Raw genomic sequence first — 26,977 nt, 5'->3', positions numbered from 1 at the left:
CCATCACCAAGATCACTAATTTATCACCTCTAACGTTGCTTACCTCGTCCCCTCCACCAACATAACTCTTATCCATGCTTTCGTAACCTTTAGACTCCTCGAACACTAGTTAGCCTAACATTATTGTATGAAAAAATGCACAAAAGCATATCATTGGTCATCTGAAGGTCTTAAGAGGCCAAGAGTTAGAAGAAACAATTCAAACAAATCTTCTGGAATTCTAAGATGGTGGTAACAAACTTAGTGGATCAGGGCATCTAGTCCATATAATTTAAAGTGGTCTTCTGAAGGTATTTAATAAAAATGCATGTGATACTTGTAAAGACTACAGATTGGTGAATTAAAGACCATTTAGCCAGAAAAACTGAAAACTGGCTTGACAATAGAAAATATCAGCAGAAAACAACCTGTATTTATACAGCACCTTTAACGTAAAAAAATGGCCCAAGGCACTTCAGAGGCATTATTAAACAAAATCGGGCAATGAGCCAAGTAAGGAGATATTAGGGCAGATAACCAGAAGTTTAGTCAAAGAGGTAGGTTTTAAGGAGCGTTTTAAAGGATGAAAATGAGGTAGAGGCAGAGGTGTTTATGGAGGGAATTCCAGAGCTTAGGGCCTGGGCAGTCAAAGCATGGCCATCAATGGTGGATTGAAATCAGGGATGCTCAAGAGACCGGAATTAGAGGAGCGCAGACATCTTGGAGGTTGTGGGGCTGGAGGAGATTAGAGATAGGGAGAGGCCAGGCCCTGGAAGGATTTGAAAACACATGAACATTTTAAAACTGAACATCTACAAAATGAAGGGGAATGCATATGTACAAGAGGTTACTTTTCAAGCCAATTCTTCTTATCCAAGTAATATGTCTTTTAATTCAAAATAAATATATTCTTTATCAACATATATAGCCAACAATGCGTAACACTGAGGAAAATATCACCTTTGGAACTTTCTTCATCTGATTCGTCATCTACCCAGTGCTGTTCAGTCACTCCTAACAATCGATTTTGAGATTCACTCAGCGGTCTGGGAGGAAGCGACTGTCCATCTGCAATACTGTGATAAAGAATATCATCAATTACAACAGCTTGCATTAAGATAGAGCTTTTAATATAGTAAAACACTCCAAGAAAAGAAAGACTTGCACCTTTTATGACCACCGGACATCTCAAAGTGCTTTACAGCCAATGAAGTAATTGTGAAGTGTAGTCACTGTTGTAATGCAGGAAACGGGGCAGCCAATTTGCACACAGCATGCTCCCACAAACAGCAACCTGATAATGACCAGATAATCTGTTTTTGTGATGTTGATCGAGAGATAAATATTGGCCAGGACACCCCTGCTCTTCAAAATAGTGCTATGGGATCTTTTACAATCACCTGAGAGGCTGATGGTGTCTCAGTTTAACTCTTCACCCGAATGATGGCAGATGTCCTCAGTACTGCACTAGAGTGTCAGCCTTGACTTTTGTGCCCAAGTCCTGGCACTTCACAGGAGCATAATGAGACATCTATTGACACCAAGTCAAAGAAGACGACAGTAGCACAGGTGAGACAGACTTCAAGCAATGTGTTAAAGGAGAGTGAGATGAAAAGGTTTAGGAAGGAAATTCCAGAACTTAAGCCACATGGCTGAAGGCACGATCGCCAATAATGGGATGAAGGAATTGGGCGATGTATAAGAAGCCAGAGTTGGAGGAATGCAGAGTTCATAATGGGTTGTAGGACTGGAGATGGTTACAGAAATAGGGAGAGGGCAAAGCCATGGAGAGATTTGAACACAAGGATGAATTCTGATGACGGGTCATTGACCTGAAACGTTAACTCTTTCTCTCTCCACAAATGCTGCCAGACCTGCTGAGCATTTCCAGCATTTTCGGTTCAAGAAGGCAGCTCACCACCACCTTCTCATGGGCAATTAGGGATGGACAATAAATGCTGGCCAGCAACACCCAAATCCCATGAAACGAATAAAAAAAACTGTTTTTATTTGAGGATTTTAAAATTGGGGTTAAAGTACACTGTAGAAGTTGAAAAGAGGCTTTAATCTGCACATGATGTGTGGAAAAACTTGACTAGAGTGCCTGATGATGGCACAAGGCGACCAAAACGAAAACTTCTGCCACTCTTCAGCACTGACATCTCATGTTGAATAGCAAAAAATTATACACAAATATAAGGAAGTGTTAAATACTTTTCACAGAAGATATCAGACAAACGGAGAATTCCAATAATGCCTGCTATTGCATTGCTGTGTAATTCTCACTATCTACCAACTACCACTGATTTTATGAGAATATATGTGAAACACCATGGTAGACAGTCCAAACACCCTGCAACTTCTGGGAACTTAAGTATATATCCTAATCAACCAATGTGGGAAACTGCTGATGGTATGAACTTGCTTGATAAGGATATGGTGCTGGACACCTATGATATAAACAATAATAGTGACAGAGGACAAAAATCACAGGCATCATGAAAACACCATGGAACAAATAGTTACTTGGAAGAGAAGTTAGCATTTTTGAGTTAATTGATTATGGCAAATAATGGAAATCAGGTGTGGAGTTTGCATGACGTGGATGTTTCTGGAACTCGAGTGTCGAGGACAATCTATGGGGAGGGGGGAGCAAAGAGGCGATGCTGTTGAGAAAGGGTATGTGTTACTTATGGGTGGGGTTGCCTCTGCTTCAGTTACAACTGGTAGCCCCAAATAGTCTGTTGATTCCTAGGTATGTAGACAAGAGGATATAATAGAGCAGGTGAAAAAAATTCTGAAGAGGGTGAGCAGAGCAACCCAGAGGAGGTTTATGTTGGAACCAACAATTTAGGAAAGCACAGAATAAAGATTTTGCAACAGAATTTGAGGAGTTAGGCATTAACTCGATATAGTGGTAGCAGCTGAAGGATTACTCCCAGTGTAATGCATGACATCAATTAGGGAGCACATCACAGAAATCCACAATTGGCTTGAGAAACGTGAAGAAAGGGTTTCAGATTTCTAGGACACTAGAAGGCAGCTGGGCAGCGGAGGCTCCAGAAACCAGTATAAGAAGTCCCATTTGTGTATACATAAATATATAGGATTAATCTCATTTAATTGTTTTTTCTTTCTGAAGATGAGGCCTGTGGATTTGTACTGTAGCTAGAAATAATGAAAGTTGTTCATTCCCAGAGTGTTTCAGGGTTTAATTAGTCAAGGTACAATTTAGCTGGTAGATAGATTCTTGATAAGCAAGGGGGTGAAAGGGTATCGGAGGTTGGTGGGAATGTGGAGTCGCGGTCACAATCAGGGTCTTATTGAAAGGCGGAGCAGGCTCGACGGGTTGAGTGGCCTACTTCTGCTCCTAATTCGTATGCTCGTAGCTGACTAGGCTATTTAACGTCTGAAGTACAAGATGTGTGGTTTGTGTCTGACAAAACTTTGTTTATACAATGGGCCTCAAAGATAGGAACAGAGTGTGAAACAACAGGGTCAAGTTGATTACTTAGTTTCCGAAATGGTAAACAAGTTGGTAGCTGGATATTTTGTAGAACTACCACATTTCTGGGGGTCTTGCTCACAACAACACTGGTCATGCCATAATGATTCATCAAAGTGAGTTTGTGTGACTACAGACCTATAAAAATCTTGGAGAAAGTCAGGAGTGACAACAACTTTTATTATGTTAAAGGTGCTGGATAAATATAACATTCCAAGGTGCTTCACAGGAGCATTATAAAACAAAATATATGACACCGAGCCACATAAGAGATATTAGATAAGATGACCAAAAGCTTGGTTAAAGAGGTAGGTTTTAAGGAGTGTCTTAAAGAAAGAAAGAAAGAGAGCAAGAGAGGCAGAGAGGTGTAAAGAGGGAATTCTAGAGCTTAGGGCCTAGGCAACTGAAAGCATGGCCACCAATGGTGCAGCGATTAAAATTGGGGATGCTTAAGAGGCCAGAATTAGACGAGTGCAGATATCAGAGGGTTTTGGGGCTGGCGGAGATTACAGAGATAGGAAGGGGCAAGGCCATGGAGAGGTTTGAAAACTAGGATGAGAATTTTAAAATCAAGATGCTGTTTGACTGGGAGTCAACGTAGGCCAGTGAGCACAGGAGTGATAGGTGAATGGGACTTGGTACAAGTTAGGACAAGGACAAATTTTGGGATGACCTTAAGTTTACAGAGGATAGAATGCGGGAGACCAGAGAGGTTTAGGAATAGTCAAGTCTAGAAGTAACAAAGGCACGAATGATGGTTTCAGCAGCAGATGAGCTGAGGCAGGGGCGACGTCAAGCCATGTTAGAGGTGGAAATAGGCAGTCTTAGTGATGGTGCAAATACGTGGTCAGAGGCTCATCTCAGGGTGAAATGTGATCCCAAGGTTGTGAACAGTGTGGTTTAGTCTCAGACAGTTGTCAGGGAGAGGGACTGAGTTGGTAGCTAGGGAATGGAGTAGAGCTCAAAAACAATGGATTCAGTCTTCCCAATATTTAACTGGAGGGAATGTTGCTCATCCAGTACTGGATGCTAGATAAGCAGCCTGGTAATTTAGCAATAGTGGAGAGTTGGGAGAGGTGGTGGCGAGGTAGAGCTGGCTGTTGTCAACGTAAATGTGAAAACTTACACTGTGCTTTTGAATGATGTTGCTGAGAGGCAGCATGTAGATGAGAAATAGGAGTGTGTCAAGGAAAGATGCTTGGGGGACACCAGAGGCAACGATGCGGAGCAGAAGAAGCCATTGCAAGGGATGCTCTGGATCTAATTAGATAGATAAGAGAGGAACCATTTGAGAGCAGTTCCACCCAGCTGGACAACTGTGGAGAGATATTGGATGGGAATGGCGTGGTCAATTATGCCAAAGGCAGCAGACAGGTCAAGGTTGACAAGGAAAGGAAGTTTATCTTTGTCAGATCACATAGGATGTCATTTGTGACTTTGACAAGAGCCATTTAGGTACTATGACAGGCACAGAAACCTGATTGGCGGGATTCAAACATGGAGTTCTGAGAAATATGGGAATGGATTTGAGAGGCAAGAACGCATTCAAGGACTTTGGGGAGAGGAAAGGGAGGTTGGAGATGGGGTGGAGGTTAGGAAGAATGGTGGGGTCAAGGGTTGATTTTTTGAGAGGGGCAATGACAACAGATTTAAAGGAGAGAAGGCCAACACCTGAAGATAACAGTTAACAATATCAGCTAACATGCGGCCTGGATGGGGAGTTGGGTGATCAGCAGTTTAGTGGGAAAAGGGTCGAGGGAGCAGAAGGTGGATCTTGTGGACAAGATGAGCTTGGAGAGGACACAAGGAAAGATAGGAGAGAAACTACAAAGATGCAAGTTCAGGGCTACAGAAGGGGGAAACGTAAGAGGAAGTTTGGCCCGGTGAGCTCATGGAAGGAAGAGTTGTGACAGAGACGGCAGACCGGACGGTCTTGATCTCAGTGACAAGTCCATGCACTCCTTGCCCTTATTATTGGAGGTTAGGGCAGAAGAGACAGGGGAGAGGGATTTAAGGCTGTCTGCAGTAGAGAAAAGAAGTGGTGGCTATATTTGCATTCCAGAAAGATCCTGGAATATTGAGCAGTTATAGATGAAAGCAGGACCTGAAAGTGCTTTACATGGTCCAGCCAGATCAGACGGTGGATGGCTCAATTAGTTGTCTGCCATATCCTTTTAAGCCTGCCTCCCTTGGACTTAAGTGACAGCAGATGAGGGCCATCCAAGGGGAATCGCCAGGGAGAGAGAGAGTAATGGTTTTTTGGGGGACTAGCGCATCGAAGGTAGAAGTGAGGTTGCAGTTGTGCAAATCAGTAGCTTCAGAAATGTTGTAGCAAATGAAAGGCCATAGACTAGACAGTTGAGATTTTGAAAATGCAGTTGTAAGTGAATTGAGGATTATTTTTCTGGGGTGGGTACAGGAGGAGGTAAGGTTGGGGCGTGGAACAAAGAACAAAGAAAATTACAGCACAGGAACAGGCCCTTCGGCCCTCCAAGCCTGCGCCGATCCAGATCCTCTATCTAAACATGTCGCCTATTTTCTAAGGGTCTGTATCTCTTTGCTTCCTGCTCATTCATGTATCTGTCTAGATACATCTTAAAAGACGCTATTGTGCCCGCGTCTACCACCTCCTTTGGCAATGCGTTCCAGGCACCCACCACCCTCTGCGTAAAGAACTTTCCACGCATATCCCCCCCTAAACTTTTCCCCTCTCACTTTGAACTCGTGACCCCTAGTATTTGAATCCCCCACTCTGGAAAAAAGCTTCTTGCGATCAACCTTGTCTATACCTCTCATGATTTTGTACACCTCAGTCAGGTCCCCCCTCAACCTCCGTCTTTCTAATGAAAATAATCCTAATCTACTCAACCTCTCTTCATAGCTAGCGCCCTCCATACCAGGCAACATCCTGGGGAACCTCCTCTGCACCCTCTCCAAAGCATCTACATCCTTTTGGTAATGTGGCGACCAGAACTGCATGCAGTATTCCAAATGTGGCCGAACCAAAGTCTTATACAACTGTAACATGACTTGCCAACCCTTGTACTCAATACCCAGTCCGATGAAGGAAAGCATGCCGTATGCCTTCTTGACCACTCTATTGACCTGCGTTGCCACCTTCAGGGAACAATGGACCTGAACACCCAAATCTCTCTGTACATCAATTTTCCCCAGGACTTTCCCATTTACTGTATAGTTCACTCTTGAATTGGATCTTCCAAAATGCATCACCTCGCATTTGCCCTGATTGAACTCCATCTGCCATTTCTCTGCCCAACTCTCCAATCTATCTATATTCTGCTGTATTCTGACAGTCCCCTTCACTATCTGCTACTCCACCAATCTTAGTGTCGTCTGCAAACTTGCTAATCAGACCACCTATACTTTCCTCCAAATCATTTATGTATATCACAAACAACAGTGGTCCCAGCACAGATCCCTGTGGAACACCACTGGTCACACGTCTCTCCATTTTGTGAAACTCCCTTCCACTGCTACTCTCTGTCTCCTGTTGCCCAGCCAGTTCTTTATCCATCTAGCTAGTGCACCCTGGACTCCATGCGACTTCACTTTCTCCATCAGCCTACCATGGGGAACCTTATCAAACACCTTACTGAAGTCCATGTATATGACATCTACAGCCCTTCCTTCATCAATCAACTTTGTCACTTCCTCAAAGAATTCTATTAAGTTGGTAAGACATGACCTTCCCTGCACAAAACCATGTTGCCTATCACTGATAAGCCCATTTTCTTCCAAATGGGAATAGATCCTATCCCTCAGTATCTTCTCCAGCAGCTTCCCTACCACTGACGTCAGGCTCACCGGTCTATAATTACCTGGATTATCCCTGCTACCCTTCTTAAACAAGGGGACAACATTAGCAATTCTCCAGTCCTCCGGGACCTCACCCGTGTTTAAGGATGCTGCAAAGATATCTGTTAAGGATGTGGGTAGAGAGTGATACAAGGAAGTGATCGGAGATGGTCGTAAATGTGATTGATACAATGGGACTAGCAAGACATCAAATGGCAAGGTCAAGGGGGTGACTGTGAATAAGGTTTATAAAGACAAAAGTTACATTTCTACCCAGAGGAAACATATGGTAATTGTTTTCATTTCTCTGTATGTAAGAACACATGAAATAGGAGCAGGAGCAGGCCATTCAGCTCCTCCAGCCTGCTCCACCATTCAATAAGATGATGGCTGATCTGATTGCGGCCTTAACTCCACTTTCCTGCCTGCCCCCCATAACCCTTTACTCCCTTGTTAATCAAAAATCTGTCCAACTGCGTAAACACAACAGCCTGGATATTAACGGGGTCAGTTGTGTAGATGGGGCTGGAGTTACGGACAGGAAACCCAGGTTTCCTTGCATGCTGTGGCATTTTAATTCTACAGTGAATGTCCTTTCTCCTTGAAAGGCTCCCTGCCAGGAAGTCAGCCTGATTGACAGGCTTGGCTTCCACTTGGTTGGGGAGAACTCTGCAGCAGGTTGCAGGAGCAAGTAGATCAGATCCCTTTAGGTTGGGGGCGGGGGGGGGGGGGGGGGGGGGGGAGGTGGAAAGCACGCCTGCTCTTATTCAAAATAATAAGGAAAATGAAAAAAGAGAGTTAAAGGTGACAGAAATTGCATAATTTCAATTAACGCTCACATAGAAGCCCAGGCAGCACAATGGGTACAGACACATGATGTAATAGTTCAAGTCTGTACCAGTGGAATACTGATTTGTCTGGTGCAGGGCAGATGAAAATCTCCTCCATGCTCTAGATGAGCAGAGTGGGTAATGAGAGATTAGGGTATGCAGTTACATGGATCTTTATAAGCGAAAACATACAGAAAAATGCAATGGGATTCTTGCTTAAATAGATAGGGGCATTAAGTATAAGGTAAAGTAATGCTGAATTTGTACAAGGCATTAAGCAGGGCATCCAAGCTTTTGCCTTTGATAGAGTCATCGAGTTATACAGCAAAGAAACAGACCGTTCGGCCCACCGTGTCCGCGCCGGCCATTAAGCCCATCAATTCTAATCCCATTTTCCAGCACTTGGCCTGTAGCCTTGTTTGCTAAGGCGTTTCAAGTGCTCATCTAAATACTTCATAAATGTTGAGGGTTCCTGCCTCTACCACTCCTTCAGGCAGTGTGTTCCAGATACCAACCACCCTCTGGGTGAAATTTTTTTTCCTCAAATTCCCTCTAAACCTCCTGCCCCTTACTGCAAATCTATGACCCCTGGTTATTGACACGTCCGCTGAAGGAAAAAGTTTCTTCCTACCTACCCTATCCACGCCCCTCATAATTTTGTATACATAGATATGTACCACAATGCCTAGGGAGGCGCATATAAAACTAATCCTGGCAGTAGCAACAAATAATCGGTTTCCAATAATTACTTCATCCTTTCATTGGGAATCAGAAAAGGTTAATCATCTATAAATGATGTGCTTTAAGAAATATGTCAGATTCAAATAGGAAAGCAAACGCATTTTAATAATGAAAACTGCAACAGTAGGAGAGAAGAAAACCAAATGGATGGGCACTCCTCAATCTTGAGTTATACTGGATTTGAAAGATGGGCCTGTCAATTTTCTATTGCAACAAGTATTTGTCCAATATAAATGTTGCACTTGGAAGCTTGCCTGTTACTGCTTGCTGTATCAGATAATTCTGATATTGCTAGAACATTTTGCTCATAAAAAATTCAATAGACAGCAAATAGAGTTAACTAATGAGAATATTAATAGATATTTATAAATAAAAGTAGCAAATATACTTTTTGGCAGGTTCAGTGTGGTTGATTGTGTTGGGTTGTTCTGGATCTTGACTGATCAGGCGGGTTGGATAAGAACACCCATCACCTAGGCTGAAAAATAAAAACAGTCATATTCAAACATGGATGGAGCATTTAAACCAGTAATTAACATACTAAGTTAGTTTCCTCTTGGGGGAGGGGGGGGGGGGGAAAGAGAGGGGGGTTTAAATCCAATTAGTTAATAAAACGGTAATAAAAACGGAAGTCTCAGTAACGATGATCATGAAACTATCAGATTGTTGTAAAAACCCATCTGATGTCCTTCAGGGAAAGAAATCTGCCATCCTGACCCGGTCTGGCCTACATGTGACTCCAGATCCACAGCAATGTGGTTGACTCTTAACAGCTCTCTGAAATGGCCCAGCAAGTTCTAATACTGCTACAGAAATGTTAAATAAGAAAACCGATTGACCACACAGCATCAACCTCGGCACAACCTGCCAGTCAACCCATCAAAGTCCTCCGCACTAACTTCGGTAGTCTTGTGTCAAAATTGGGAGAGCTGGCAACAGCCTGAAAGAGTCATACTCACAGAATCATACCTTTCAGCTAGTTCCAGACTCCTCCACTACCAGCCCTGTGTATGCCTTGTCCCACAAGAGGTGGCAGAACAGCAGTACACAGTCCTCAACATTGACTCCGGACCCCATGAAGTCTCATGGCACTAGGTTAAACATGGGCAAGGAAACTTCCTGATGATTACTACCTAGAGTCCACCCTCAGCTAGCCAAGTTCTAGGCAACCACCATATCCACCAAGAGAGAATCAAACCCTCGCCCTTGGACATTCAAGGGCATTACCATCGCTGGTTTGCAATGCACATATGTAAATGCACTAAGTGTGGTGAACAAGGTTGGCGAGTTACAAGCACAAATAGCCATGTGGGAATATGATGTAGTGACAATAATGGGAATGTGGCTTAAAATGGTGAGGATTGGGCAATTAATATTCAGGGATACAAAGTGTTCAGAAAAGATAGGGAAGGAAAAACGAGATGCGGGGTGGCAGTACTGATCAGGGCAGACATTGTCGTGTTGGAAAGGGAGGATGCCCTTGAGGAGGCAAAGACTGAATCCTTTTGGTTAGGGTTGAGAAGAAAAAGGGTATGATCACGTTACTGAGGGTATTCTACAGGCCTCCAAATAGAGAGAGAGAGATATAGAGGAGCAAATCTGCAGGGAAATCACAGAGATGTGCAAAAACTATAGTGGTGATATTGGGAGACTTTAATTACCCAAATATCAATTGGTATATCAGAGTAAAGGATAAGGATGGGGAAGAATTTCTGAAATGTGTTCAGAAGAATTGCCTTGATCAGTATGTTCTTGGTCCAACTAGGAAGGTGGTATTACTGGATGCTGGGGAACGAGGTGGGTCAAGTTGACGAAGTGTCTGTGGGGGAACATTTGGGTAAGAGTGATTATGTCATAAAGCTTAGATTAATAATGAAGAGGAGCAAGGAACAATCTAAAGCAGAACTTCTAAATTGGAAGAGGGCTAACTTCAATGGGACAAAAGGGAATCTAGCCAGGGTAAAATGGAAGAAAAGATTGACAGGAAAAACTGTAATGGAACAATGGATGATCTTTAAGGAGAGATTTCAGGTACATTCCAACAAGGGCAAAATGTAAGGGAACCAAAACCAGGGCTACTTGGATGATGCAGAGAGAGAGAGAATATGAAGAAACAAAAAAGAGAGGGTGTATGATGCATGTCAGGTAAATTCTCAAGCGAGAACCAGGCCAAATACAACACGTTAAGAGGGGAAGTGAAGAGATAAATAAGACTGGCAAAGAGAGAATATGAGAATAGAATAGCAGTTATCATAAAAGGGAACCTAAAGATCTTCTACCGACATGTAAATAGTAAGAGGTGGTGTGGGGCCTATTAGGGAAACAGAGGGGCAAGTGTACAGTACTTAACGAGTACTTTGTATCAGTGTTTACTAAGGAAGAAGATGCTGACATATAATTGGTAGAAGCGAAGATGGTAGAGGTAATGGATGGGATGAAAATCGATCAGAAGGATTTACTGGAAAGGCTGGCTATGCTTACAGTGGATAAGTCACCTGGTCCGAATAGCTCATATCCCAGGTTGCTCAAGGAAAAGGGGGTGGAGATAGCTGAAGGCGTTTGCTATAATCTTCCTATCTTCCCTAGATACAGGGGAGGTGCCAGATGATTGGAGAGTGGTACACGTAACACCCTTATTCAAGAAAGGGTGTGAGGACATTCCTAGTAACTACAGGCCAGTCAGTTTAACATTTGTGGTGGGTAATGTTTTAGAGACAAGAATCAGGGACTTAGAGAGGTTTAAATTAATTAAGGAAAGCCAGCATAGATCTGTAAAAGGCAGATCGTGCTCGACTAATCTAACTGAATATTTTGATGAACAGAGGAGGTTACTGAAGGGAAAGCAATGGATTTCAAAAGCGTTTGACAAAATGCGACATAAAAGGCTGGTTAACAAAATTGAGGCTCATGGAATAGGAGATCAGTGTCAGCTTGGATAAAAAAACTGGCTTAAGGACAGAAAACAAAGTGTCTTGGTAAATGGTTGTTTTTCAGACTGAAGGATGGTAAACAATGGTGTTCCCCAAGGGTCAGTGCTAGGACCACTGCTTTTTTTGATTTATATAAATGACTTGGCTATTGGAATATAGAGTAAAATTTCAAAATTTGCCAATGATGCCAAACATGAAGGTGTGGCAGACAGTGAGGATGATACTAATCGACTGCCACTGGACACAGATGGGCTAGCAGAATGGGCAGATGGAATTTAATGCACAGAACTGAGAGGAGATGCATTTTGGCAGAAAGAATAGATACAGGCAATTATAGACTAAATGGCACAGTTCTAAAGATTATACAGGGATTGAGGGACCTAGGGGTTCATATGCATAGACCTTTGAAGTGGCAGGATATATTGAGAGAGTAGTCAGCAAACCATATGGGATCTTGGGCTTCGGAAATAGAGGTATTAAGTACAAAAGCAGGGAAGTTATGCTGAACCTTTACAAAGTTCTGGTTAGTCTACAACTAGAGTATTGTGTCCAGTTTTGGTAATCATACTTTAGGAAAGATGTGAAGATCCTTGAGAGGGTGCAGAGAAGATATACCGAATGGTTCCAGGGATGAGGAATTTTAGCTACAAGGCTAGGTTGGAGACGCTGGGGTTGTTCACCTTAGAGCAAAACGAGATTAAGGAGAGATTTGATAGAGCTGTACAAGATTATGACATGTTTAGATAAGGTACACAAAAAAAAAGCTCTTCCCGTTAACTGATGGCACAAGGATTAGGGGACATAGATTTAAGGTTTTGGGCAAGAAATGCAGGGAGTATGTGAGGAAGAACCTTTCATGCAGCGAGTGGTAATGACCTAGAACTTGCTGCCTATGAGGGTGGAGGAAGTGAAGATGATGAATTTCAAGAGGAAATTGGATGGGCGCTTGAGGGAAAATTTGCAGGGCTATGGGGATAGAATGGGGGAATAGCACTGATTGGATTGCCCTACAGAGTGGTGACATAGTCTCAATGGGCCAAATGGCTTCCTTCTGTGCTGTAATGACTATGACTATTAATCTCCCACAACAACATCCTGAGGTGAGGGGAGGGGGGCAACCAATGACCAGAAGTTTATTTGGACCAGCCATATAAGTATTGTGGCTATGAGAGCAGGTCAAAGGCTGTGAATTCTGCAGCAAGTAACTCATGTCCTGACCCACCAAAGCCTGTCCACCACCTACAAGGCACAAGTCAGGAGTGTGATCAAATAGTCTCCACTTGCCTGGATGACTGCAGCTCCAACAACACTCAAGAAGCTTAACACCATCAAGGACAAAGCAGCCCGCTTGATCAGTACCCCATCCACTACCTTAAATATTCACTCTCTCCACCACTGACGCACAGTGGCAGCAGTGTGTACCATCTACAAGATGCAACACAGTACCTTGCAAGGTTCCTTCACAGCGCCTTCCAAACCTGCGACCTCCACCACCTAGACGAACAAGGGCAGCGGATGCACGGGAACACTATCACCTGTAACTTTCCCTCAAGTCACACACCATCCTGACTTGGAAGTATATCGATGCTCCGTCACTGTCGTTGGGTCAAAATCTTCGAACTCACTCCCTAATAGAACTGTGGGTGTATGTATACGACATCGACTGCAGTGGCTCAAGGTGGCTCACCACCACTTTCTCAAAGGCAATTAGCAATGGGCAATAAATGCTGGCCTTGCCAGTGACACTCATATCCCACGAATGAATTAAATAATAAAGCACTAGATTTTTATTTTTACACATTCAATATATTAAACTAGGAGAATTCTCAATTGAATGCAAGAACATTTTTATTTTTTATTAGCTATTTAAAAACATCACCAGAAATAATAATTGCTGCTTTCTTTTACTCTTGTCACAAAGGTTCAAGTTGTAGCATGGTTCCACAGGCCATTCTTCAAAATTTCTGTGATATAAAGTCAACAGACTTTTTGATCATGGCAGCATCAATCCTAAGCCTGTCGTCAACAGACATCTCACATGCATGTTTCAGGAAGAGGCACTGGGAAATAGCTGACTTTTCTTTCTCTCACTCGGGGGCAAAAAAGTTAAACTGAATGGCCCTGTCACCTTGGGTGAGATCAGTTAATTCCACACAAGTGAAGAACTGAACCTGGGACTTTCCAGCTCTGTATGGCTTTGTACCACACCATGCAGTGTATGTATCCAGTGAGTCATTTCAATCAAGGATAAATTTACATTGTAATAATTCAGAATTCTGCATCAAACCTGTCAACAAATCTGCAGTATAAATTATTTCCCATGACCTAGAGCTTTAAAGAAATTAATCAAATTTCCAATATATATTTAACAGAAATATAGACCATTAAAATTAAAGTTTTCCATTAATATAAAACACATTTGTCCATATATCTAACAATACCAAACTGAACCATTGAGCCTGCTCTGCCATTCAATAAACGCATGGCTGAACTTCTACGACATCAATTCCACTTCTCTGCATTCTTTTAAATACCTGAAACAGCTACACCCAGTAAAGGTGAAGTATGTTTACTTTGTTGTGCAACTTGGCATAAAGCAGGAAGTGTCCAGTTTGGGACCACATAGAGCCACTCGCACCCTGACAATCATTCCTTGAAGCCCAGAATATTCAATCCTACTTATATTTCTTATTTTATTGTTTGTCTTAGAACAACAAAGAACAGTACAGCACAGGAACAGGCCATTCAGCCCTCCAAGCCTGCGCCGATCGTGATGCCAGCCGAAACTAACACCTTCTGCACTTCCGGGGCTCATATCCCTCTGTTCCCTTCCTATTCATATATTTGTCAAGATGTCTCTTAAAGATCGCTATCGTATCTGCTTCCACCACCTCCCCTGGCAGCAAGTTCCAGGCACTCACCACCCTCTGTGTAAAAAACTTGCCTCGCACATCCCCTCTAAACTTTGCTCCTCGCACCTTAAACCTATGTCCCCTAGTAACTGACTCTTCCACCCTGGGAAAAAGCTTCTGACTATCCACTCTGTCCATGCCGCTCATAACTTTGCAAACCTCTATCATGTCGCCCCTCCACCTCCATCGTTCCAATGAAAACAGTCCGAGTTTTTCCAACCTCTCCTCATAGCTAATGCCCTCCAGACCAGGCAACATCCTGGTAAACCTCCTCTGTACCCTCTCCAAAGCCTCCACGTCCTTCCGGTAGTGTGGCGACCAGAATTGCACGCAATATTCTAAGTGTGGCCTAACTAAGGTTCTGTACAGCTGCAACATGACTTGCCAATTTTTATACTCTATGCCCCGACTGATGAAGGCATCATTATCCGCAACTCCACCAACCTTTGTGTCGCCCACAAACTTACTAATCAGACCAGCTACATTTTCCTCCAAATCATTTATATATACTACAAACAGCAAAGGTCCCAGCACTGATCCCTGCGGAACACCACTAGTCACATTCCTCCATTCAGAAAAACACCCATCCACTGTTACCCTCTGTCTTCTGTGACAGAGCCAGTTCTGTATCCATCTTGCCAGCTCACCTCTGATTCCTTGTGACTTCACCTTTTGCACCAGTCTGCCATGCGGGACCTTATCAAAGGCTTTATTGAAGTTCATATAGACAACATCCACTGCCCTTCCCTCATCAATCATCTTCGTCACTTCCTCAAAAAACTCAATCTAATTAGTAAGACACGACCTCCCCTTCACAAAACCATGCTGTCTCTCGCTAATAGGTTCCTTTGTTTCCAAATGGGAGTAAATCCTGTCCCGAAGAATCCTCTCTAATAATTTCCCTACCACTGACGTAAGGCTCACCGGCCTGTAATTTCCTGGATTATCCTTGCCACCCTTCTTAAACAAAGGAACAACATTGGCTATTCTCCAGTCCTCTGGGACCTCACCTTTAGCTAATGAGGATGCAAAGATTTCTGTCAAGGCCCCAGCAATTTCTTTCCTTGCCTGCCCTCAGTATTCTAGGGTAGATCCCATCAGGCCCTGGGGACTTATCTACCTTAATGCTTTGCAAGACACCCAACACCTCCTCCTTTTTGATAATAAGATGACCGAGACTATCTGCACTCCTTTCCCTAGGCTCATCATCCACCAAGTCCTTCTCCTTGGTGAATACTGATGCAAAGTACTCATTTAGCACCTCGCCCATTTTCTCTGGCTCCACACATAGATTCCCAACTCTGTCCTTGAGTGGGCCAACCCTTTCCCTGGTTACCCTCTTGCTCTTTATATATGTATAAAAAGCCTTGGGATTTTCCTTAATCCAGTTGGCCAATGACTTTTCATGAACCCTTTTAGCCCTCCTAACTCCTTGCTTAAGTTCCTTCCTACTGTCTTTATATTCCTCAAGTGCTTCATCTGTTCCTAGCCTTCCAGCCCTTACGATTGCTTCCTTTTTCTTTTTGACGAGGCTCACAATATCCTGTGTTATCCAAGTTCCCGAAACTTGCCAAACTTGTCTTTTTTCCTCACAGGAACATGCTGGTCCTGGATTCTAATCAGCTGACGTTTGAAAGACTCCCACGTCAGATGTTGATTTACCCTCAAACAGCCGCCCCCAATCTAAATTATTCAGTTCCTGCCTAATATTGTTATAATTAGCCTTCCCCCAATTTAGCAACTTCACCTGGGGACTACTCTTATCCTCATCCACAAGTACCTTAAAACATATGGAATTATGGTCACTGCTCCCGAAATGCTCCCCCACTGAAACTTTGACCACCTGGCCGGGCTCATTCCCCAATATCAGGTCCAGAATGGCCCCATCCCTAGTTGGACTATCTACATATTGTTTCAAGAAGCCCTCCTGGATGCTCCTCACAAATTCTGCCCCATCCAAGCCCCTAGCACTAAGTGAGTCCCAGTCAATATTGAGGAAGTTAAAATCACCCACCACTACAACCCTGTTACCTTTACATCTTTCCAAAATCTGTCTACATATCTGCTCCTCTACCTCCTGCTGGCTGTTGGGAGGCCTGTAGTAAACCCCCAACATCGTGACTGCACCCTTCCTATTTCGGAGCTCCACCCATATTGCCTCGCTGCATGACCCTCTGAGGTGTCCTCCCGCAGTACAACTGTGATATTCTCCTTAACCAGTAATGCAACTTCCCCACCCCTTTTACATCCCCCTCTATCCCGCCTGAAGTTTCTAAAGCCTGGAACATTTAGGTGCCAATCCTGCCCTTCCCTCAACCAAGTCTCTGTAATAGCAACAATATCATATTTCCAAGTACTAATCCAAGCTCTAAGTTCATCTGCCTTACCTGTTGTACTTCTCGCATTGAAACAAATGCACTTCAGACCACCAGTCCCGCTGTGCTCAGCAACATCTCCCTGCCTGCTCTTCCTCTTAGTCCTACTGGCCTTATTTACTATGCCCTCCTCATTTACTTCACTAGCTGTCCTACTGCTCTGGTTCCCACCCCCCGCCACACTAGTTTAAACCCTCCTGAGTGACGCTAGCAAACCTTGCAGGCAGGATATTATTATTTGAATGTTGCAGCTTTGGATCAATAGAAGGGACTGTGTCTTTTTGCTAAATTTGTGCACAAATCAGAACACCAAAGCCTGTTAGAATTAGCAAACTGACATATGCAAATTGATTTATTTAAATTTTACACTGTCTCTCAAGACTTCATGGTATGCAACTATGTGGCTCACTAAGACAAAAGCTTGGGCAATCCTGGTATAAAAGATTCAAACATACAGAATTCCTACATTGTTACTGAACATAAGATTGTAAGAAATAGGAGCAGGAGTAGGCCTTATGACCCATTGAGCCTGCTCTGCCATTCAATAAACTCATGGCTAAACTTCTATTACATCAATTCCACTTTCCTGCCCTATCCCCATATCCTATAATTCCCTTTGTGCTCAACAATCTTTTCATCTCCATTATGAATGTATCAACTGAGCATCCACAGCCCTCTGAAATGAGAATTCCAAAGATTCACAACCCTTTCTAATTTTCTCATCTCAGTTCTAAATGGTGAATTCCTTATTCTGAGACTATGACCTCTGGATCTAGACTTTTCAGAAACATGGTTAAAGTTCTATGCAATAAATGTATCTGATTTTCTTTTAGCTATTTTTAAACCAATTAAATTAATAATTTAAGATAGTTAAATTAATAAAGTATTTGTTACGGATTTCTAGTGTCACGAAAACGTGCTCTGTCGAATGATGATTTTTAATCAACCACCTGGAAATCTGAATTAAATTTTAAAAAGGAAAAGGAACAGCTGAAAGGTAACTCTGTCCAAGCAGCTAAAGATGGCCACCATAATTTGCACCACTGTACTTCATATTATAATGAATATTGAGGTGGAGATAGATTGTCTGTGTGACACATCAAGAACAATGACCTGGGAATCCGAGTGAACTACCTATCCAGTTCCCATTCGCAAGGCATCATGGCCATCACCTGAATATTAAACTGGTGGAGACAAACCACTCGAACCTAATCACTTGAACAATGGGTCCCTGGTTATGAGAAGGGAATTTCTAGATACTGATTAAGTTGCAAGAGAAATACACACTTGTAACCACCATGCTTGAATCACTGGCTGACAGTCATGTGACAGGCCCACCATCTCTTTGCTTAAGCTGGTGTTTTCTCTGCAGCAACCAGACAAGCAGCTAGACACTGACAAGAGAAGACCCAAGTGGGGTCCCTCCTTCCCCTCTCTCCCAATCCACCTTGCAAACTTGGAAACATGCCTGTTGACAGTGACCACCTAGGCATATCCCTGCTGTAGACAGAGACTCCTTCCCCATTCTGGAACCTATTTGTGTATTTGTGCGTGAGAGAGAGAGGGATTGAGTGAAAGTTGGAGCGTAGTTTCTTATTTTACTTATATTGGTTTAAGTACAATAAAGCTAACCTCTTTGTTAAACTCAAGAAAACATGCCCAATTGGTTCTATGATCATGGCGCATAAACAGTTAAACACTCACTGAACTGGCAAATATATCTACTTCAAAAATAAATAAACCTGTTGTGGTCAAAAAAGGAGAGGAAAAAGAGGGGAGCCCTTCGACCTCTCCTTACCTGATCATAACACTAGTTTTAAATATTTACTGTCTCTTGCTTATACAAAGCAGCACTCCTTTCCCCCTCTGCAACGAATTCCCACTCTCACCAAATTATCAACTTCCCACTCTGTCTATGAGTCACTCTGTTCACGTTGCGATCTGTGGGTACACTCTCTGCCTTAGCTCTAAACAAAACATACCTTGTAAAAATAGGCAGAAGCCAGTACTTCCCTTGATCTCCATACACCTGTTTCAAATTTTTGGTAAATCCAAGGCTAAATCCATTTTTGTCAGGGCCATTTCGAAACACTGGCGCACGGAAAGCCTCTGGGGGAAAAAGTGCTCAGTTAACCGCAGTACAATATTTTCTTAAAATCAGTAATACCAATACAGAGCAAGATCCTGCTACATAGAATAAAAAACTCTTCTTAGTGTTATTTTAATAGGGCAGCCACAATTTAAAAAAAAAGTTGTCAAATTTCTTTCTTCTCCCTAGCAATAACCTAAGGCAGGAAAGTACCTGTAAAAACCACAACTATGAGGCTTTAATTTTACTTAGGTTAACAGAGCAAATTTGTAACCAGTTTGAAGACCACCTTACCTATTGTAGACCTATTTTTGCTGACCAGCCAACAGTGATAACTGAAGAGTGATAGTAAACTGATGAAAAACATGGCCGCCACAAAGAAAAGAAACAACACATGGAATTTCGCATGAGTGTCTGGCAGATCACCCTATTGGAAGCAAAAACAACTTCAGCTATATAATATTTTGCTATAAACAGGATATCTGATAGTCAAGTAATCTTTATCAAACTTAATTTTTCAGGAATATTTGTTCAAAAAACACGTGTAATGCTTTTTGATATTTTCAGCTTTCAGAAATGCATTAATTCATAAATGTCAATTATTAACTATAATGCCAGAGGCCTGAGTTAGCCATAGCTTTTTCTTGGAACAAAACGGACACCATTTGTCACATAATATTTACACAACACATCATATTCAATACATTTAAAAATCAAAAGTGATACGTTTGCTATATTTGAATCTGCAGATGCATGCAATTATTTCCTTACACGTCTTAATAGGTTTCATCCTGCGCTCAAGTTCACCTTTGAAATGGAGCAGTCAAATGAGCCCCTTTTCCTTGACTTACTAGTTGAGAAATCCGTTATGGGGTTCTCTACCATGATCTACCGCAAACCTACCTTCACTGATCAATACATGTGTTGGGATTCTTACAGTTCCACGCGCTATAAGGTTGGCCTTATCGGCAACCTCGTAACTAGGGCCCAAGCCACCTGCTCACCATGCAACTTGATGCTGTAATAGGGCGAATCAAAGACATCCTGCGTGACAATGGCTACCCTGATCATTTCTCAAAGTATATCGCGAAAACTTATGAATGGGCCTAAGGCCGTCTTTCTCGGTCCTAAAAAGTGCCCAGTCTACCTCAAATTACCCTGGAGAGGTAAGGTATCTCAAAAATTTGAGCAACAGATAAAGCTTGCTTGCAAAACTCAAAACACAGTGTCCAACACTAGATGTGATTCCACGAACGAACAACATTTGCTAAATAATCCACGGTGTGCTAAAAATTACACTGACAACCAACTTAAGATTGTCAGTAGGGCTCGCAGTGTGGCGCATGCATGTGTACTGGAAGCTACATATATCAATACACAGGGCCCTGTTCTTTGCAGACAGAAAGAATACGTACAAACATTGTGCCTGTTTCAGCTGAACAAAATAAGTGACAGCCATTTGCTGGTTCATTCCTCAGGGCCAGAGTCAAGCTGCTTGGTTTAAATTTCAAACAAAGCTTGGCAGTTGACTGTCAGTCACCGTAAACTGGTGCATTCTCCATGGCAACGCCTCTACCAATCAGAGTTCACTTGCCAACCAATCAGCACTCTCTTCTCATGCAGTATAAGTTATTTTCCCTTACATTGGTTATTCTTGCGATTGTCCTGATGAGTGCAAGCTTCGACAACATGTCTCTATTTTCAGCAATACTCAAGTTCTGTACTACTAAATGACAATTCTTTTTAATTGTATTAGTTGATCTTCCATAGCATTGCATAAAACAAGTCAGAGAATATGTAACACTTAGTCTCTAATGCCTTCATGTTGCTGTTTCTCTTCTATTTCACTCTCTCCCTTGTCTTTTCCTGTAAACTACCAACTCAACTCTTGTATCTCCATTTCTCACCTATTCCATTGTCATTCACCTCACCCTTTATCCTGCCATCCAATCTCACTTGCGTTCCCTCCCCACTTCCAGGATGTGCTGAAAGGCCAGTAGTTGCTCAGCCTCTACCACTTTCTCTCCACCCCTCCCTTTTATTTCCCTCAAAATAGTTTGCTTTCAAAGTTCAACTTTTAAAAAATCCAATTAGAATGAGGGAAAAACAATTGCCCACCTGCACCTGTCTCTTGTAATTAGTCGGTTGCATAAGTGTGCACACTTAGCACTGACCGTGCTAGTCAACGAGATACAGTTTGAGATTAGTCAGTCTCAACATACTAGATCGCTTTTTTGAAAATTAAAGTAACATTAAGGGAAGAACACTTTCTCTCTAAACTGTCCGCCTGTCTCCTCAGCTTAATACATTTTTAGTTTACATAACAAAAGCTACATCTGGTGTGCAGATCAATCTCTCTCTCACATACAGCCTCATTTGAAAAAAAAGTCTGCCAGACTATGAGTTTGGGGGGTGGGGGGAGAGGGGTGCAGGACTTACAGCAAACTATGAACTACGACAAACAGAACTCATGACCGGAATTACAGCAAAGTTCCTGCAGAGTTCTTCTGCAAAATGTAACGAGTGGAGGATAGTTATATAATACAAATTGTGTGTGTAAAATCAATCCGAGACACTTATAGTATATATTAAGGGGTAATTACCCAATCATCTTCCTTCTGGTCGGGATTAGTGGTGTCACTAAATACATCCATAAAAATATATAAATTTTACCGCACAGAATCTTTTGAAATATCTTTTATTTTTCAAAATTATTTGAGAAAAAGCTACTGGGCAGAAACTGCTAAATAAAAAACACATCAGTATAGCTGACTGAACAGTACTGATCCATCTTGAGCATTTAAGTATGCTCAGACAGCGCAACTAAATTTTATCTGCGTCAGGCCTCTGGGCAAAAAAAAAATCAAAATCCAAGTCTAGGCTTTTAAGAAAGTCTGAGGCATTTAAGCAAAAAACTTTAGTGATGGCATTAAAATACACAAGAAAAAATGTATTCACTGAGAAACAGTTTTTTAAAAAAATGGTTTAAACTCATGTAACATTTACCTGACATTGAGAAAAACATGGAGGATGGAAAAACAGGTCAAAAAAACACTGAACACTTTGTGGCCAGACTTTTCCATCACAGGTCGATATAGTCGCCCTAGAAAACTGCTATTTTTTTTAAATCACACAGCGGAACACTTAAGATTGAGAAGTTCCATTATAGTCCCAACTACAATTGTAACAGGTACTTGAAATGAGCCTCTCAATGAAACACAAGCTTCACATATCAAATTTAATATTTTTGTAGTTATATGTAATGTGCAAGGTTTGTATTCATTGGGTTGAAATATCTCAAAGCACTTTTGAAAGCGCAGTGACTGCAGCTTTTCATAGGAACAATTCATCCCCTCAAGCCTGTACCACTATTCAATTAGATCATGGTTGATCTGTATCTCAACATCATTTGCCCATCTTCGCTTCAAATTATTCAACACCCCTATCCAACAAAAACGTGTCTACCAAGTCTTGAAAACTTCAATTGTCCCAACATTCACAGCTTTTTAGATGAGATGCCAACTAACCTTTGTGTGAAAAAGTACTTCCTGATTTAATTTCTAAATGGCCAGCTCTAATTTTAAGTTGTGCCCTCTTGTTCCAGATTCACCTGGCAGAAGAAAGTTTCTCTGTATCTACCCAAACAAATACTTTGAGTGGATCACCCCTCAACCTTTGAAACTCATGACAATACAAACCACGTTTACGTAACTTCTCGATTTAACTATTTACATCCTGGTATCATATTGGTAAATACTTGCTGCACCCCAGTAAAGGCCAAAATATTTTTCCTGCAGTTTGGTGCCCAAAATTGAACACAATTCTCTAGCTAGGGTCTGACCAGGATTCCATACAGCTAAAGCATCACTTCCTCGCTTTGAATTCCAGCCTTCTTTAGATCAAGGGCAACATTCCATCAGATTTTTTGATTACTTCTTGTACCAGGGCACTTTTAGTTATTAATGTAAATAGACACCTAAATCCCTTTACTCTTCCATAGTTCCTAGTCTCTCATCAAGAAAATATTACAAATTGTCTTTCTTGAATTAAAAGCGGATGACTTCACACCTCCACATTGAACATTATCTGCCACAGCTTATGCACTTAGTATGTCTATGTTCCTTTGCAACTTCCTGTTTCCATCCGCACAACTAAAACATTTTAAAAGAAACCTATAATTTTGAGCTAGGACAATGAACCTTGAAACGATTCAGTTTTTTTTTCTTGCAATTCATTTCTGGACACTGGGAAAATCCAGCTGCTGAGCTTGCTTCCCATTGCCATTTACATTGATTTACCTATCTTAAGATTCTGGTTCAGCACAAACATGGGATGGGCATTTTATATTCCAAAAACACTCCTTTAGACTTTAAATCACATGACTTTATTACTACCAGATCTGGTGTTGCGCGAACATGAATGTGAAGAAATAAATTTAAATGAAAGAGTATCCTCATTGTGCAAGATTGTGGCTGCAAACAGTGTCATCTACAAATTTGAATATACAACTCTCTATTCCTTAATGCAAGTCATTAATATATATTGGACACACTAAAGCTTTTTAATCTGCACCTGCTGAATATATTTTAGCCTAACTAGGAACATAGGAGCAAGAGTAGACCATTCAATCAAGACTGCTCCACTATTCAATATGATCATGGCTGATCATCCACTTCAATATCTTTTTCCCCACACTATCCCCATATCCCTTTAGGTCATTGGTATTTAGAAATCTGTCAATCTCTGATGTAAACAAACTCAATGACTGAGCTTCCACAGCCCTCTGGGGTAGAGAATTCCAATGATTCACAACCCTCTGAGTAAAGAAATTTCTCCTCATCTCTGTCCTAAGTGGCTTCCCCCTTATTTTGAAATTGTGAAATTTTTAATAATGATTTGCTTGCCTCCACTCATGTAAACATCCTATTCAGAAAATATGCAAAAAATTCTGAAGGCACATTTAGGTTAAAAATGTTGATTATAGCAATCAGGAGAAATTAGCCTGGAGTTTCCCCCACATTTGTACAGATACACCAGTCATCTGGGTGCAAACAAATTACATGGCTTAAAAGATTTCAGAATTTTAAGTGCGAGAGTGTTACGGGCATAATGACAGGACGCCCAAGTCACTTTGATCTTTTTGTATGCCCATCAAACCCTCCGTACAAATCACTGCACATAAAACTGACCACGGCCCTGACTCTCAAATGAGAATATCCTCTTGTTCGAAGTGCTGTGGAGTATTAGTACCTCGTACTAGTACTTAAGCACAGCAAGAAGCAATGTAATTTCTGGTCTTTTGATGGTAATTTTTTTTGGAGCATTTTGAAAAACATTATACTACTGAGACTTGCTCTGTATTTTCGATTTCTTTTAATGTATTGTTATAGCACAAGTCACATTAAAAATTGAAAATCTTCCTCAATTGCAGGTTCTTAAACACCCATTCCTAATGTGCATCAATGATGGCTAAATGAACTGAAACTTAAATTTTAAGGCTCAAATGAAAAATATACTGATGTGAATTCATTACTTTATGCCCGTTTTAAGTTCAGGTGAGAATACTAGGGTCCTGGGGCATAACTTGACATTGTGAAAATGGGCAATGCATTGGACACATTTTTTGGTCTAACATCTAGGTTGTGCCCAAAGAGGAAACTCCAGGCCAATGTATTTATAATAATAAACATAATAATATAATGAAGATTATCCAGTCATTTACATTGAGAAGTAATTATTTTTGTAAATAATGCTCCAGCTGCACAATACAGAACATTTATAAAGTCATAGAACTATTCACCTCCTGCAACAACATACTGAAAATCACATGCACTGTACAACTTCAACTCCATTATTTTCAATACTAGAAGTACACCAAATAAGGAACGCATTGGCATTTTACCTTCGGGCAATTCACTGATGATTTCCTGCGACAAAGCTATATGCAAATAAAGACACTTTAATGAAAACCAGATTAATTCATTGATTCATCTGCCATGCAAAAAGGCATGGATGGGATGGGATGGCTATGAATTTGTCCAAGTACAACTATTCTATTTGTACACAAAAAGCCATTTGAAAATTGAACCACCTATTGTGTCACCTGTTTTTGGAGGTAGGATTCTTTTCTCCTACATACGTAAGGAAGTTTCATTAATAATCATAGGAACTGTAAATCAAAATTTCTGTACATATATTTTATCTGTAACAGTATCATTCAGGGAGTTATTTACAGGCTTCAGTTTTAGGTAATATTGCATTCATATAGCACATTATCACAACACGATACCCGTCCTAAAGCACCAGAAAATAATTATTTTCTGAACAGCAAACACAGCAGCCACAGGATCCCACAAATAAGTAGTTGGATAAATTATCAGTTTAATTTGTTTTAGATGTTGTTGTTGATCAGGACATAATCAGAATTATTTTGTGCTCTTCTCTGCATAGTGCTGCAAGATCTTTAATGTCTACTTGAACATAAGAACAATTGTGACATTAGATTAACAGCTCATCTGGAGGACAGCATCTCTGACAATAGAGCACTTCCTTAATATTCCACTGGAATATCAGACTATACTGTACAACTTCAACTCCTAGTGTAGATATTGAACAGACAATGCTGACTCATGTGAGAATGCTACCAGCTGCTACTATGGCGCAGCACAACAAAAAAGCCCACTAATTCTCTAGCCCAGGGGCACAGAAGCCAATCATACTGCTCCCACCGCCACCCTGACTGAGATCAGCTAACATGATAAAACAGGATTTGAATGCAGAACCTGTAACAATTATATAGTTCAGTATCACATCGTACGGTGCATTTACCAAAGAAGCCCTCCTAATGTCATCTGTAAACTTTTAATTTTCAAAAAAGTTATTTTATCTTTTTGTTTTCCCCTTCCAATCCATACATTCTTGGACAAGGCTAACAGGCAACATGCTCGCAAGTCTGTCAATATTTTTCTGTTACCAGACTTTGGAAAGAACACAAGAACTGGAACAGTAAAATGGTCTCTGAATTTCTGTCCCTCCCACTGAAATAGCAGCTAGTGCTCAGAAACTCTCTCTCTAGTATGGTCAATACTGGAAACTCAGTGCATAGAGTGTGTAACCTTGAACTGACATTCTGGTACTCCACATTTCCAAGAGTATCCGCATCTTTTCTTTGCTCGAATTGTGTGACGTGGTTAAACTTGTACTTTACTTGAACAGCAACTAAATTAATGTTAGTATCAACCAGAAACTATTTTTATAAAATCATAACATTTCAGTACCAGAAATTGGTAATACTGCAGACATTCTGTTTTGTCTTACATTTTAAAGAGAAAAGTATACCTTTAACAGATGGTTAAAGTAACAGATTTCAGCGGAAAAGTTGGGTGAAATATCTCTGAAATTGAAGCTAGCTGAGATTTTTTAAAGTGTCATTTTAATGTTATTTCCTAAATATTTGAAGAGTCTTTAGCACAAATATTTTTCATGTGTTTAATCACAATCAGCAAATTTATGGATTGTACTGTGAAGCTTTCATGGTGAAACTATCCTAACCAATTCTTGTACAAGATCACGATCCTACACAACCCTGCAACTTGCTGATTCAATAAGCTCGATATCTGAAAGCCTCAGAATCATTCAGCATAGGAGGCCATTCAGCCCATCGTGTCAGTGGCAGATTTCTGAAACTACCAATTAGTCACACTCCCCTACTCTTTACTCAGTCACACATTTTTTTCCTTTTTAAGCAGAAATCCAATTTCTTTTTGAAAGTTAATATTGAATCATCTTCCACCACCCTTT

General features: G+C 41.3%; 1 protein-coding gene across 1 annotated transcript in view; it reads right to left on the bottom strand.

Annotated features, from left to right (window-relative positions):
* LOC137371299 (palmitoyltransferase ZDHHC20-B-like) overlaps positions 1-26,977 on the bottom strand; it is a 103,294-nt gene that overhangs the window by 7,574 nt on the left and 68,743 nt on the right. The window contains exons 8-11 of the mRNA XM_068033642.1: positions 19,472-19,604; positions 19,071-19,197; positions 9,260-9,349; positions 940-1,055 (exon numbers count right to left, since the gene is read on the bottom strand). Coding sequence (XP_067889743.1) covers positions 940-1,055; positions 9,260-9,349; positions 19,071-19,197; positions 19,472-19,604 — 466 coding nt within the window. The remainder of the gene's footprint in view (positions 1-939; positions 1,056-9,259; positions 9,350-19,070; positions 19,198-19,471; positions 19,605-26,977) is intronic.

The sequence above is a fragment of the Heterodontus francisci genome, chromosome 6 (genome assembly GCF_036365525.1).
Source record: "Heterodontus francisci isolate sHetFra1 chromosome 6, sHetFra1.hap1, whole genome shotgun sequence".
Lineage (NCBI taxonomy): Eukaryota > Metazoa > Chordata > Chondrichthyes > Heterodontiformes > Heterodontidae > Heterodontus > Heterodontus francisci.
Note: the sequence above shows the minus strand (reverse complement) of the source record. Positions and strands in the feature narration are given on the sequence as shown.